General features: G+C 37.8%; 1 protein-coding gene across 1 annotated transcript in view; it reads left to right on the top strand.

Annotated features, from left to right (window-relative positions):
• HERC5 (HECT and RLD domain containing E3 ubiquitin protein ligase 5) overlaps positions 1–13,776 on the top strand; it is a 46,764-nt gene extending 32,988 nt beyond the window's left edge. The window contains exons 16-23 of the mRNA XM_040478537.1: positions 1,512–1,682; positions 4,486–4,629; positions 5,216–5,382; positions 9,468–9,534; positions 10,411–10,481; positions 12,054–12,237; positions 12,324–12,426; positions 13,497–13,776. Coding sequence (XP_040334471.1) covers positions 1,512–1,682; positions 4,486–4,629; positions 5,216–5,382; positions 9,468–9,534; positions 10,411–10,481; positions 12,054–12,237; positions 12,324–12,426; positions 13,497–13,702 — 1,113 coding nt within the window. The 3' untranslated portion in view covers positions 13,703–13,776. The remainder of the gene's footprint in view (positions 1–1,511; positions 1,683–4,485; positions 4,630–5,215; positions 5,383–9,467; positions 9,535–10,410; positions 10,482–12,053; positions 12,238–12,323; positions 12,427–13,496) is intronic.
• Positions 13,777–14,414: the final 638 nt, after the last annotated feature.

Here is a 14,414-nt window from a genome sequence, read left to right as displayed (position 1 = left end):
CATGGAGTCTGCTTGGGATCCTCTCTCACCCTCTCTCTCTATCACTCCCCCACTTGTGTGCGCACTCTGTCTCAAAATAAATATTAAAATAAAAATTTTTAAATATTAAAAATATTTAAAAAAAGAAAACGCTTAGGGAAGTTTAAGTGCCCAAGAGCCTTAGTTCTTATCACTTTTATATATGCATCCATGTATGTATATATATGAATAATATTTAAATGTATGTCATAAAAGTAGATACTTCTCCATAATGAAGTTAACCATTATAAAACAAAATAGGAAATTGATTTATGAGTATGACCATTAATGAACTATTTAACAGGAAAATGAAAGGAAAAAGATACAAGAACTTTTTTTTTCATTTTTTCAACTCTTGTAGCTGTTGTCTCCTAATTTTTATTTATTTTTATTTTTTTAAGAAAGAGTGAGAGTGTAAACAAGGGAGAGAGACAGAGGGAGAGAGAGAAAGAGAGAGAATATTAAGCAGACTCCATGCTCAGCACCAGTGTGGGGCTCCATCCCATGACCCTGGGATCAGGTTTGACCTGAGCCAAAATCAAGAGTTGAGCTCAACCGACTGAGCCACCTAGGGTGCCCCTCTCCTAATTTTAAACAGGCCTCCAGTAATAATTTTATGGAACTGATAATTTGATTGTTGTTTCGTCAAGAGCCTTAGACTTTAATGATCTCAAATTGCCATTTGGTCAGATAGATAGTCTTTGTGTGTGTGTGTGTGTGTGTGTGTGTGTGTGTGTGTGTGTTGTCTCTCTTGCTGTCTCCTATATAACTTCTTAGATCATCTTTAAAATCTCTTGTTGGGTTTTCCTCTGAGATTAGGATGACTTCAGAGAGGTCTCTCATACCTGAACTTTTCCTGCAGCATGCTTGCTTGCTTTCTGTTTCTATTTTTTTTTTTTTAAATCTTATTTTAGAGAGCGCACAAGCATGGGAGAGGGACAGAGGGAGAGCGAGAGAACCCTGAACAGCCTCCATGCTGAGCACATAGCCTGACACGGGGCTCTATCCCACAACCCTGGGATCATGACCTGAGCCGACATTAGTTGGGCGCTCAATCGACTGAGACACCCTGGTGCCCCACCTGCTTTCTTTCTAAGCTACTGAGATTCTTTTCCAAGTGAGAATGTTCTGTTCAGCATACTGCTTTAGTATCTGCTAATTCTTCTCTTAGCCTAATCATGGTAATTAGCTTTGGTAACCTGAAGTATTAATAATTGTGTTTGCAGGATAAAGTGGACCAATAGAGCCCACAGTTGGTCACTTCCCTGCTGATCCTGGTTGGCTCCACAAAGCTTTTCATTCCTTTGGTGTTTCTTCTGCTTACTGAGTGTGAATACTGAATGTATAGCTTCTCTCCAGTGGCATATGTAAACAAAGCTCTTTTCATAAATGTTTGTGATGTGCACTCATGATAAATTGAACCAGTTTATTCCCGTTTGTAAATTCCTACTTAGAGCAAATGGTGAAATGAAGTGAAACATTGGTTTTCCTAGGAGAAAAAATTTAGAGCTTGTATGCGGCTGGCCGGAGTTGTGGAACACGGAAGGTCCGAATTATCTTTGTTGCCTACATTCAATCTGACAGTCAGAAGGAATCATTTGATTGAGGATGTTTTGAGTCACCTAAATCAGTTTGAGAATGAAGATCTGAGGAGGGAGTTAATGGTAAAGTATAATTCTCAATATTTTTGCTGCAGAGAGAAGGAAGATCTAAAAAGATGTAACCGTGGTTCTTCCAGAGAAGAAATTACTTTATTTTTATTTTTATTTAATAAACTCCTTTACAAAGGAGCTCCTAAAGGGCTTCCCTGACCAGGGGTCCTTGAATCTTCAGTCTCTCAGAGACGACAGCTGGAGTTAGAAGCTTATAGTTGGGAACTTGCTTTGTCAGACAAGACCAGGTTATTGAGCTTGTCCTGAACTTTGCCTTTGGGCCACTTCTTCTTTTTGGCCTTGCCCCATATTTGTTCACTGGGTCTTTGTCTTTTTTTGGCTGGCTTTCCAGCATCTTTCTTCTTGTTATCTTTGGGCAGCTGTGAGGAAAAGGGGGAATGCAGCCAGGTCACAAGGCAGCCCCACGCTCCCCCTCGCCTGAGAGGGACTGCTTCCACATATTCTCCACATAGATCGTTAAAAAAAATCTAAGACTCATTATGCGAATTTTACCTGTGCCAGCCAGCCAGTCCACAGAAGTTCCACTTTTATATTTCATCCATTTTATTTATTTGTTTTTTAAATATTTTTATTTATTTTTGAGACAGAGAGAGACAGAGCATGAGCAGGGGAGGGGCAGAGGGAGAGGGAGACACAGAATTGGAAGCAGGCTCCAAGCTGTCAGCACAGAGCCCAACACAGGGCTTGAACCCACAGACCGTGAGATCATGACGTGAGCTGAAGTCAGACGCTAAACCGACTGAGCCACCCAGGCGCCCCATATTTCATACATTTAAAAAACTTAGGTAACATTTAATGAGCAGCGACCACTTTCCAGACTGTGTGAGGCATTTTGTATGTTATCCTATTTAACCTTTCCGAGAATCTTAAGGAGAAAACAGAGGCTTTGTGACATTAAGGAGATTGTCCACAGGAGGGAGCAGAGGATTTGATACCTGGCCTTACACAGATTTTAAATAACTCACTGAGGTTTTAAAACTTGGATCTCTAGAAAATGGAAGAGACATTCATCCAAACAAACCAGTAGAAGCTGTGGGTGAAGTGCCAGTGGAATATCCTGACAGAAATGTTAAGCAGGCCTTCAGATAGGAGTGTGTGTCAGGAGAGAAGATAGGATGAGAGTGGATTTGAAGGTTAAATGCCTGTAAGTGATATGTGAAGTTTTAAAGAGAAATCAAACATCCAGGGAAAGAGCAAAAAGAACAGAAATAGCACAGAACCACAGGCATTTCTGGTGTTAAAGCAGCAGGAAAAAGAAGAGAGAAGTAAAAACCCAATTAATGCTTTTTTTAAAAAAAAAATTTTTTTTTTCAACGTTTATTTATTTTTGGGACAGAGAGAGACAGAGCATGAACGGGGGAGGGGCAGAGAGATCAGTAGGGTAAAATGAGTTCATAAAATCAAGGAGAGGAGACATGAGAACAAGTCCCTGGAATTGGGGGTTCACAGGTTCCAGGTCCTCTTGGAGAGAGCATTTAAGCAGAGAAATAGGTTTGGAAGCTGGTGTACACAATTCTCCAGAATTTAGCAACCGTAGAAGCCAGGATTGTCTATATTGAAGACAAGGAATGTTGAGATTTTTCTTCTTCTTTTAAGAATAAGGGAGACCTTACCACATTTGTACACCAAAGTGAGGGATTCCAAGAAGGAAAGGCAGGAATGAGCGAGTAATTGGAGAAGTAAAGGAGGGTTATGACAGAATCATCCTCGGGAGGAATTGGTGTCAACAGGTGCCTTCTCAGGGAGTAAACAACCAAGCCAATAAATATCTTATGTGTGCTCTGGTTTTTCAGTTTTTTGAAAATTTTTTTATTTCTTTGTTTTTTTCATTATGCTCGAGATACTTTATTATATAATAATGATGCCCATTGAGGTGAGATTAGTAGCTAAAGAAGGCTGGCTCTGAGACTTGACAGACCCAGGATTAAATTGAGGCTGCACCTCTTAGCTGTGTGTCACATTGGGGAAGTTATTTAAATTCTTGAAGCTTTAACTCTCAACAATAGCCAAATTATGGAAAGAGCCTAAATGTCCATCAACTGATGAATGGATAAAGAAATTGTGGTTTATATACACAATGGAGCACTACGTGGCAATGAGAAAGAACGAAATATGGCCCTTTGTAGCAACGTGGATGGAACTGGAGAGTGTGATGCTAAGTGAAATAAGCCATACAGAGAAAGGCAGATACCATTTGGTTTCACTCTTATGTGGATCCTGAGAAACTTAACAGAAACCCATGGGGGAGGGGAAGGAAAAAAAAAAAAAAGAGGTTAGAGTGGGAGAGAGCCAAAGCATAAGAGACTGTTAAAAACTGAGAACAAACTGAGGGTTGATGGGGGGTGGGAGGGAGGGGAGGGTGGGTGATGGGTATTGAGGAGGGCACCTTTTGGGATGAGCACTGGGTGTTGTATGGAAACCAATTTGACAATAAATTTCATATATTGAAAAAAAAAAGTACCAAGAGGAAAAATAAATAAATAAATAAATAAATAAATTCTTGAAGCTTTATCACCTCATAGAATTAATGGGAAGATTAAATATGGTAATACCATGTTGTTCACCAAATACTTGGGTCTACAGATCATGTTCATTGTAGCTTTTTTTTTTTAAGTTTTATAAAGCAGTCTCTGTACCCAATAAAAGGCTTAAACTCAGGACCCCAAGATCAAGAATCACAATCTCTTCCAGCTGAACAGTCGGACACCCCTTACTGTAACTGTTATTAAATGAGCTTTAATACATAGCAATACAGAGCCCTGGAAGTGATGTGTTACTTGTTCTGTTTCCTCAGGTTTCATTTAGTGGAGAAATTGGGCTTGACTCTGGAGGAGTCAAGGTAGAATTTTTCCACTGTCTATTTGAGGAGATGACCCGTCCAGAATATGGGATGTTCACATATCCTGAGGAGGCTTCCTACATGTGGTTTCCTGTCAGGGTAAGTCTTCTCTTTGCTTATGGTTATCATGAAAGCAAATGCATGTCACATACCATTGAAAATTAGGTTGTCTAGACTGTTTCATTTTAGGAGAGGAATTACTGGTACATAGAATTATGGAGATAATCTTCAATTTTAATAAAGTGATGATTTTCTTTAAAATAGAGTCTCTTCTTCGCTGGGTTCCTATTTCTGACTACACAGGAAAACTTAAGCAGTATTTGTTATTAACCATTTATAGAACATATAGATAAAAAAGAACCCTTCCTTTCTCAGGCATTCTTTTTTTTTTTTTTTTTTTTTGTTCAGTTGTATTTTTCCCAATGAATTTGAAGGCAATGGCTGTGAAAAGAAATTGAGAAAACTTCAGTTTGTATAATTCTATTTCTGTTCCTGTGGCAGAGATTGAAATTGACTTAATGACTATACATAAACTCTAAATATTCTTATGACAAGTTTTTTTATTTTAATTTGTGATTTGATTTTGTGAAAGGGTGAAAAGGTATACCTAATACAAAAATTTTGTTTTACTTGTAAAAATTATAACACATTAGGTTTTTTGTTTTTTGTTTTTTTCTCTTTGCAGCCTAAATTTGAGAAGAAGAGATATTTCTTCTTTGGGGTTCTGTGTGGACTTTCTCTGTTCAATTTCAATGTTGCCAACATCCCTTTTCCACTGGCCCTGTTTAAGAAACTGTTGAACCAGGCGCCATCACTGGAAGACTTAAAAGAACTTAGCCCTGTTTTGGGAAAGTAAGTAAACATAGTTCTTTTTCTAGAACTCCATATAATATATATTCACATATAGGCATACCTTTTACTATTTTGTTGTGCTTCACAGTTAGTAGCATTTTTTTACAAATTGAAGGTTTGTGGCAACCCATGTCAAGGCATTTTTCCAACAGCATTTGCTGACTTTGTGTCTCTGTGTCACATTTTGGTAATGTTCGTAGTATTTCAAAATTTTCCATTATATTTGTTATGGTGATGTGTGATCAGTAACTAAAACTTGATGAGAACTCAGGATAGTTACACTTTTATCAATAAAGTATTTTTAAATTAAGGTATGCACATTGTTTTTTTAGATATAATGCTATTGAATACTTAATAGAATACAGTATATGTGCAAACATAACTTTTATATGCACTGAGAAAACAAATAATCCTTTTGACTTACTCTGTTGGGATAACTGCTTTATTATGGTGGTCTTGAACCAAACTACAGTATCTTCAAGGTGTTCCTGTAAATATTTAAACACACACACCCTGATAGTATTTTCATGTTCAACATTGTAGGTACTTTTTTTTTTTGAGACAGAGAGAGCAAGAGCAGGCAAGGGGCAGAGAGAAAGAGAGGGAGAGAGAACCCCAAGCAGGCTCCACACTGCACAGAGCCCAGTGTGGGCTCAATCCCAGGACATTCCACTAGCTGAGCCACCCAGGCACCCCCATTGTAGATACTTTAAATCAATTTTAATTTTGGAAAGAATTGTTGGATAATAATTGAACTTTCTAAAATGAAGACAAGTTGATTTTCCTCCTCTCCTCAGTGCTTGCATTAATCTTTGCACTTTACTTGTGTAGAAACAGTCATGGACAGAGCATAAGTTATACCATGGTGCGAAATCTGCAAGTGATGTTTATTTTAAATCTCATTTCGTATCATCACCTTTAAAGTGAAAACTTATTTCTAAATTAAAAAGCCAAGCTACCACCTCACAAAAAAATACTGGTAAGAGAAAGGGGTAATAGCCCTGCTGTATAAAGTGTTCCTATACATCCATAAGAAAAATTGGCAAAGTATACAAGAAGACAACCCACACAAAAAAAATTTAGAATGGCTTAATCTCCCCAGTCATCCTAGAATACAGATTGAAATCAGAGGCTGATTTGTGCTTTAGACTGACAGATTGAAATACTGATGCTGTATAGTGTTTGTGAGGATTTGGGAAAAGGTTTGTTCTAATTTCAGGTATTAATAGCGGACATGTAAATTGGTGGTTCCTTTTCAGAGAACAGTATGGTAGTACTTAATCTGAATCAAAAATGTGTTTGCCTCTTTGACTTAGCAGTTGTACTTCTAGGCATTTTACTTTCAGAAATAATACAACCATGCAAGGATTTTTCCATACAAATGTGTATTGTGTTACATAGTCCATAATGCGTGGAATACCTGAATGTTTTTCAGTAAAGGAATTCTGTATTTTTGACTTATTTATGCAATGGAATCCTATGTAGATTTTCAAAAGAATGAGAATAGTAGTATGGTCCTATTATTGTTAGTATCCCCATTTCACAGATGAGGAAACTGAAACGGACAGGTTAGGTAACTTGTCCCAGACTCCATAGTGACAAAACCATGAAATTGAACATAGTCTGTCTCCAGCATTCAACTTTAAAAAAAATTTTTTTTTTTTTAATATTTGTTATTTATTTTTGAGAGAGAGAGCACATGGTCACAAGCCAGGGAGGGGCACAGAGAGAGGGAGAGAAGAATCCCAAGCAGGCTCCATGCCATCAGAGCAGAGCCCGATGCAGGGCTCAAACTCATGAACTGTGAGATCATGACCTGAGCCAAAACGAAGAGTAGGACACTTAACCAATTGAGCCACTCAAGTGCTCCCGTCATCCAACTGTTAATCACTATACTAATTATACTATTGATAAGGAAAAAGTATCAAAAGTACAAGATTTGGAGAGGAGGAAATAAATGTATTATTTTTTCCTAGAACAATGAAAATGATGTAATAATACTAATGCCTAAGAAGACTTAATAAACTTAAAACACATCAACATTAGTACATGTAAAGATCATTATCTCGGTATGCATGTTTTTCACACTTTTAGGTCTAAAGACTTAAAAAGTATTGAAGACCCCAAAGAGCTTATCCATATGTTGGTTGTATTTGTCAGTATTTACAGTATTAGAAATTAAAGGTGGTAAATGTTTTAAATGGAGGATACATAAACATTCATTCTATTAGCTATCACATAATATAGCCTCTGGAAAACTGCCTTCTATACTTAAGACAGAATGTGAAAAAAGTGAGTAATATTTTGGTATGATTATGAAAATAGTTTTGACCTCATAGGTCACTTGTGAAGTCCTTAGAGATTTCCAGAAGTTTCTGGTCTGGGTCACACATGGAAAGCCACTGATCTTGGTATTCAGTGAAACTCCAGTTTTAATCTCAGCAGGCTTTCCATGAAATTTCACAAACTGATTATAACATGTATATGGATGAGCAGAAGGCCAAGAACCGCTAGCAGAAAAAGGTGAATAGGGATAGGGAACTTGGCCTACCAGATATTAAGAATTTTTAGAAAGCTGTATTAGGACAGCACAGTAGGAGTGCAGGTCAGAAACTGACCCATGCACCTATGGAGCTTGTTAGAGGTAGCATACCAGATTAATGGGAACAGGAGTATCGTCAGTTCAAGCATATGGGAAAAAATGAGAGCTGATAACCTTATGCCATGTACAAAAATCAACTTCGTGTGGATGAAGGACTTAAATATTAAATGCAAACATGTTGAAAATATGGACAGATCTCTTTCTCACCATTGCAGTTTTAATTAAGACATAAAAATAAAAAGTACTAACATTAAAGGAAACATTAATAGGTGTAACTTCAATAAGATGAAAGAATTTATCTGTTCTTCATGAGATCCCTTAACAAAAGGGGAAACGGCACCCTGCAAACTGGTATTTGTAACCCAGTTTGGGGGTGGTAGAAAAATGGGATAGGGGAGGTATCCCATATAAGTAGGTATAAGATATTAGCACTATTTTAGTTTTAGTTTTGGAGGCAGCTTCCTTGGTATTCATAAACAGTGTACTGTAGAGGAGACTTTCCTCAGCATATCTTACCTACTACTGCTAGTCTCAGGGTTCATTGACAGTAATGTCTGAACTTTACATCCCTTATGCTTGCTACATTGGGTGCTTAGTAAATGTTAGTTGAATGAATAAATGAGTGAATGAGCAAATATGATGAGATATACAACTTTAAAAATATGTGTGAGGTACCATAGGACAAGAGGATGGAGATACAAAAAGACTGGCTGCTATCCATCCTAATATAACCTATATTCACACAGATGCCTTGAAACAGTTAAGGTGATCAAATTCATGTCTGTCTTAAGCTTGATGATATTGGGACAGTAGATGCAGAGAACATTCTGTGACCTTCTCATACCTCAGATTTCCTAAGTGATCCCTGATATTTAGAAAGAGGGTATTTATTCTGTAAGTGAAGTTCAAATTTTAAGTAAAGATAACACTGATTTGAATGAGTTTGGGTATCAGTTACATACATGATCAGTTCTGGGGCACCTGGGTGGCTCAGTAGTTTGGGCGTCTGGCTCTTGATTTCAGCTGAAGTCATGATCTCATGGTGGATCCGATCCCCACGTTGGGCTCTGTGCTGATGGTGGCGGAGCCTGCTTGAGATTTCCTGTCTCCCTCTTTCTCTGCCCCTTCCCTGCTCACATGTGCATGCTCTCTCTCTCTCAAAAATAAATAAACATTAAAAAAAAATAAAAATAGACTTTCTCTTAAAAAAATACATTATCAATCCTCTAAATAGAAACCTACAATCACTGGGTAAAGGAAGTAAGGATGGAAGGAAGAGAGAACTTACAGAATTGCAAATACTCCTAAACTTCACACTTGTAGTTGGTGTCTGGCTATCAGTACACAGAGAAATGGGCAGTGTTAATTAACTAACTCCCTGACCTCCCACCTTCCGAATAGTCATGCACTTGACATTTATTTTAGATGATCTATCTAGTGATTGATTATTGACTTTTAAATAACAAAATTATTTGTTCTTTAGGAGTTTGCAAACACTTCTGGATGATGAAGGTGATGACTTTGGAGAAGTATTTTATATATATTTTAATGTGAGTAAACTGTAAGAGTTGGCTTCATTTAATCTGATTACCCTTTTACATATTTATCTAGGCATGTCACTCTTTAACAAAATAACAGACTTCTGAATTAGTGCAGAAGGGTTTTTTTTCCTCATTTTTTATGACCTGGGCATATCAGTTAGATTTTACTATGTAACAAACAACAGCTAAATTTAGTGGCTTAAAACAAACAATTCATTGAATTTCTGGAGTGAATTGACTGCTGGGCTGGATGGTTCACACTGGCCTTGGCTTGAATACCTAGTTGTTGGCTGGTTTGTGGGGTATGGGCTGGAACAGCTTTTCTGTTCTAGGGGTTTCTTATTCCCCAGTAGGCTGGTTGAGGTATCCTTACAGAATTGTCTCAGGATTACAAAGAGGTGCAAGCCTCAACATACAAGCTTCTTTTTAAGCTTTTACTTCTGTCAGATCCCATTGGCCAGAGTACCTCACATGGCCACACCCAGCTTCAAGAGCTGAAGATAAAAACTTCTCTTGATCGAGGTGGGCAGGGAGTATTGCAAAGTCACACTGCAAAGAGGCTTGAATACCAGGCTGGGAAGAATTTGTGGCCATGTTTGCAAATCTACCACGTAGGTCTATACTACATAAAATGATTACTGAGATACGGCAATTTGCCAGTTTTTTTCAGTATGATAAGCTAAAATAGATGATTCTATAAAAATTTCTTTTTCATTCTTCATGATAAAGATAATTTTTCATGTGTTCATACCTTGCTAGTTTTTATGACTAAAGTATATAGTTTTACAAGATATTAAGGAAAAGAGGTATGTTTCAAAGTCTTTTTATTGATAATAGATTGTTTAGGATTATTCTGGAGATATCTGAGTTTATTTGTGATTACAGGTGCACTGGGACAAAAATGATGTAGACTTAATTCCTAATGGAAGATGCATAATTGTTGACCAGACTAACAAGTAGGTACAGAGAAGTGAAATACTTGTTTTGTTTACATAATTTTCCATTCCAAATTTATCATTTTTTAATAAGGCAGAGAGTTGGTGTGTGTTGTGTGTATGTGTGTGTCTCCTGGAGTTTATATTCTGGTAAGGAAGGAAATGGCTTTCTCAGAGAGGCCTTCCCTTATCTTTTGTCTCTACTTTTTCTTTTCGTATCACCATTACCTACCTTTTGGGTTTATTTGTTTACTATCTGTATTTCCCCCACTACCATGAGCTCCATGAAGGTAGGCACTGGTCATGTTCATCCTTGTATATCTGGTACCTAGAGTGGTCTACAGTGGTGCCTGGTCTGGAGCAGTACTTAGTATCTGTTAATATTATTAGATATTACGGTGGTATCTTGAGTTCTCAACACCTTATAGGATGCTATTTTAAAGCCACAGTTTGGGATTATAGAATGTTCCGTTGATAGTTGGTCAGAGAGGCAGAGGGATACCGCTAAGTGAGCATTATGGTGTAAGCCAACTAGTTTTCTTTAATCTTTTTTTTTACAGAGTACAAGTGGGAGAGGGGCAGAGAGAGAGAGAAAGGGATACACAGAATCGGAAGCAGGATCCAGGCTCTGAGCTGTCAGCACAGAGCCTGACGTGGGACTCAAACCCACGAACTATGTAATCATGATGGGAGCCAAAGTCGGATGCTTATCCATCTGAGCCACCCAGGCACCCCTAGTTTTCTTTAATCTTTTAATCTTTATCTTTAAAAGAGAACTTTGTATTAAAGTAGAACATACAGAAAAGTACGTAAGTATACAGATCAAGAAATAGAAGATTTCCAGTTCTATAATATATTTTATGAGTACTCTCAATTTATCCGTGGTATTATTGATAGACATAAGAAAGTTCTCTGCCTCTTAACTACTTTTTGCCTGATCCCTTTGCCTGTGTTAGCAAATGGCCAAAAGGGAAAAATGTGGGACTCACTTCAGAGGGTTTCCCTTCTGTCTTCATGAAGAGGCCTCTTGAGTCTTGACTCACATTTGGAAGCCTGGAGCTAGATGTGTTTTTGTGTATTATCTGGATTTTTCTAGTTCTTCTCACTGGGAGTAATTTGCTATAAGCTACCCCATTGAAGCTAGAAGCAGAAATCCCCCTCTTTATTTGTATTTAACCACAAATACTAATAGTAGTTACTCACTAGCATAAATTCAGAAAGCACAGAAGACCATAAAATAAAATAGGAAATTTCCCCCATCTTCTAAGCCCATTCCCCTAAAGCATTAGCAGGTTGGGTGTTATTCTTCCATACTTTTTCTGTTCTAATCTGTGTCATTTCTCTGAACTGTGTGACCTTGAGCAAATATGTACCTTCAGTGTGTCAGTATTTTTACTAAAATGTCCTAACAATCTGCCCTGAGAGTGTTTGAAGATTAAATTAGATAACATATGAAAAATAGCTATATGTACATGGTGAGCACTGTATTGTTAGGGTTTCTAGTTATTTTTATCCTTCCCACTTTCCCCGCCCCCTACCACTTTTGTTCAGGGTATTGCTGTAAGCTGAAATCATTTTTTTGTCTTATTAAAGGAGAGACTATGTTTCTAAGTGTGTCAATTACATCTTCAACATCTCTGTGAAGGCAGTTTATGAAGAATTCCAAAGAGGATTTTACAAAGTGTGTGAGAAGGATATCATTGAATTTTTCCATCCGGAAGAACTGAAGGATGTGATAGTTGGGAATACAGATTATGACTGGGAAACATTTGAAAAGGTACATCATAAAGGCCTAGAAGTTTGAATTTAAATTTCTTTTTCCTATTTCCTGAGTACTCTTTTTTTGCACTTTTTTTTCTCTAGAATGCACATTATGAAGAAGGATACGACAATTCACATCCTACCATAGTGATGTTTTGGAAGGCTTTACACAAATTGACTTTGGAGGAAAAGAAAAAATTCCTTGGTAGGTATTACATCAGGAGTAGATCTATATCTCATGTCTTTTCTTTGGGCTAAGCAAACCTTGTTTGTCATAGGCACCATTTGCAACAAATCCTAGTATAAGAGCCATTCCTAGTCCAGTTGGATGTTCTCTAGGCCAGGCTGTCCTGACATCAAAAAAATAAATGTTAATATGGGACTTTTTCCCTGTGATTTCAACCCTGCCTATTGCTTTCAAATGTTTCTTCAGTTCTCCATCCAAGTTAGATATTTCTTCTGCTTTCTGTACTTGTGACTCAGTTATTCAGGCTTTGTAGGATTAACCAAGTTTTACGATGTCATTGTCTCCAAGCCTTTTTACCTCACCTTCCACATTTTGATCTCAGTTTCATGCTTATTCGGTTGTTTTTCTACAACTTTGCTTAATGACTTTTTCCCTCTAATTTTCTTACAAAATTTCCATACTTGTTTTTGAGAAACATTTATCTTTTTGTTCTTATTTTTGTAGATAACATGTATGTTGGAAGGCACTCAGACTTCTCCAGAAACCCAGCCTAACTTTCCAATCTTACCTCTTACAAGAAGTTTTTGTTCCAGCCAAACAGTTCCATGGTCTCTACATTCTTAAGCTCCCTTTGTACTCTCCCTCCTCCAGGTTTTCTCTGAAGCTCCTTGCCCTGCCTTGAACCTTCACCCACCTCCTGGTTGCTGCTATAAGCCTTCCCCTCCTTAAAGGTCCATCTCAATTCCGAGCTCTCTGAAGTCTCCCCAGTCATCCCAGCCTGATTGTCTGTCCCTGCTCGAACCACACACAGCAATTTCCCTCAGGAAGCATTTTATTCCATGGCACCTTGTTTGGCTGTCTTCCACCCTTTTAGTTTTCTTTTGCTGTTTGTCTTTTTCTGCATAAGAATATTATATTTCCAGCCAGACTATTGAGCTGCTTGAAGGCAGGGACAGTGTATCAGTTGCTGATGCAGAACTCTGCACATGGGCCCTTAGTAAATGTTTTTGAATAAATACATATATTTTTTCTCCCCATAAACCTTGGTCTCTGGAAAGCAGATCACTCAATATTATTCTTTTTTCTAGTGTTTCTTACAGGAACTGACAGAATTCAAGTAAAAGGTTTAAAGAACATGAAAATAACATTTTGCTGTCCTGAAAATATGAATGAAAAAGATCCCATAAGAGCACAGACATGTATTAGTGTCCTCTACCTTCCTAAATACTCTACGATGGAAAGAGTAGAAGAAGCGCTTCAAGTTGCTATCAACAACAGCAGAGGATTTGGCTGATCCTACCTCACCTTGTTTACCCCTTCAGGGAAATATTTTCAAAAATAAAATTAAGAACTCAAATTAACGTAAAAGCCCTGTTGAGTATTCATTGTGTTTAGCCGCTCTTTTAGAATTATGGTTCTGCATGTGAGACATATTAATAATGATATAGGTGAGGCTGTTGCAACAAGGTGACCCTAAAACACAGTGCATTAAAGAAGACAGAATTTTGTTTTTCTCTCCCGTCTTGGCTGAAGTGGTGCTTCTCCTACTCCCACTGTTCTAATAAAAGATACAAATGACTTTCTTGTTGAAAATGTCAACAAAATTGCCCATTTCTGTCCTAAATCTTCTATATTGCATTTGAAACCGTTGACTGCTTTCTCCTCAAAACTGTCATGAACTGCTAGACTGTGACTTTCTTTTTCTTGGCTGCTTTTCATTCCTTCTACATGCATTTATTACACTCCCCTGACCTCCAGTGCTCGTGCAAGCCCATGTCGTCACTGCACACACTCCCATACACTCCACGGCTTTGGTTACGTCTTGTGTGTTGATGGCGCCCACATCTCTCTCTGACCTACAGGAACTGGTAGATTCCAGCACCACAGCCATTTTTCTGTGTCTCCCTGCATGTCCCTTGGCTCCTTCATGTTTAAGAAGAAAATGATCATTTTTCCTGTGTTGCACAGCTTAGAGTGGTACCTCCAGTATTGCCCGGCAGAAGCCT

This window comes from Herpailurus yagouaroundi, unplaced genomic scaffold (assembly GCF_014898765.1).
Source record: "Herpailurus yagouaroundi ecotype Mexico unplaced genomic scaffold, PumYag 28, whole genome shotgun sequence".
Lineage (NCBI taxonomy): Eukaryota > Metazoa > Chordata > Mammalia > Carnivora > Felidae > Herpailurus > Herpailurus yagouaroundi.
Note: the sequence above shows the minus strand (reverse complement) of the source record. Positions and strands in the feature narration are given on the sequence as shown.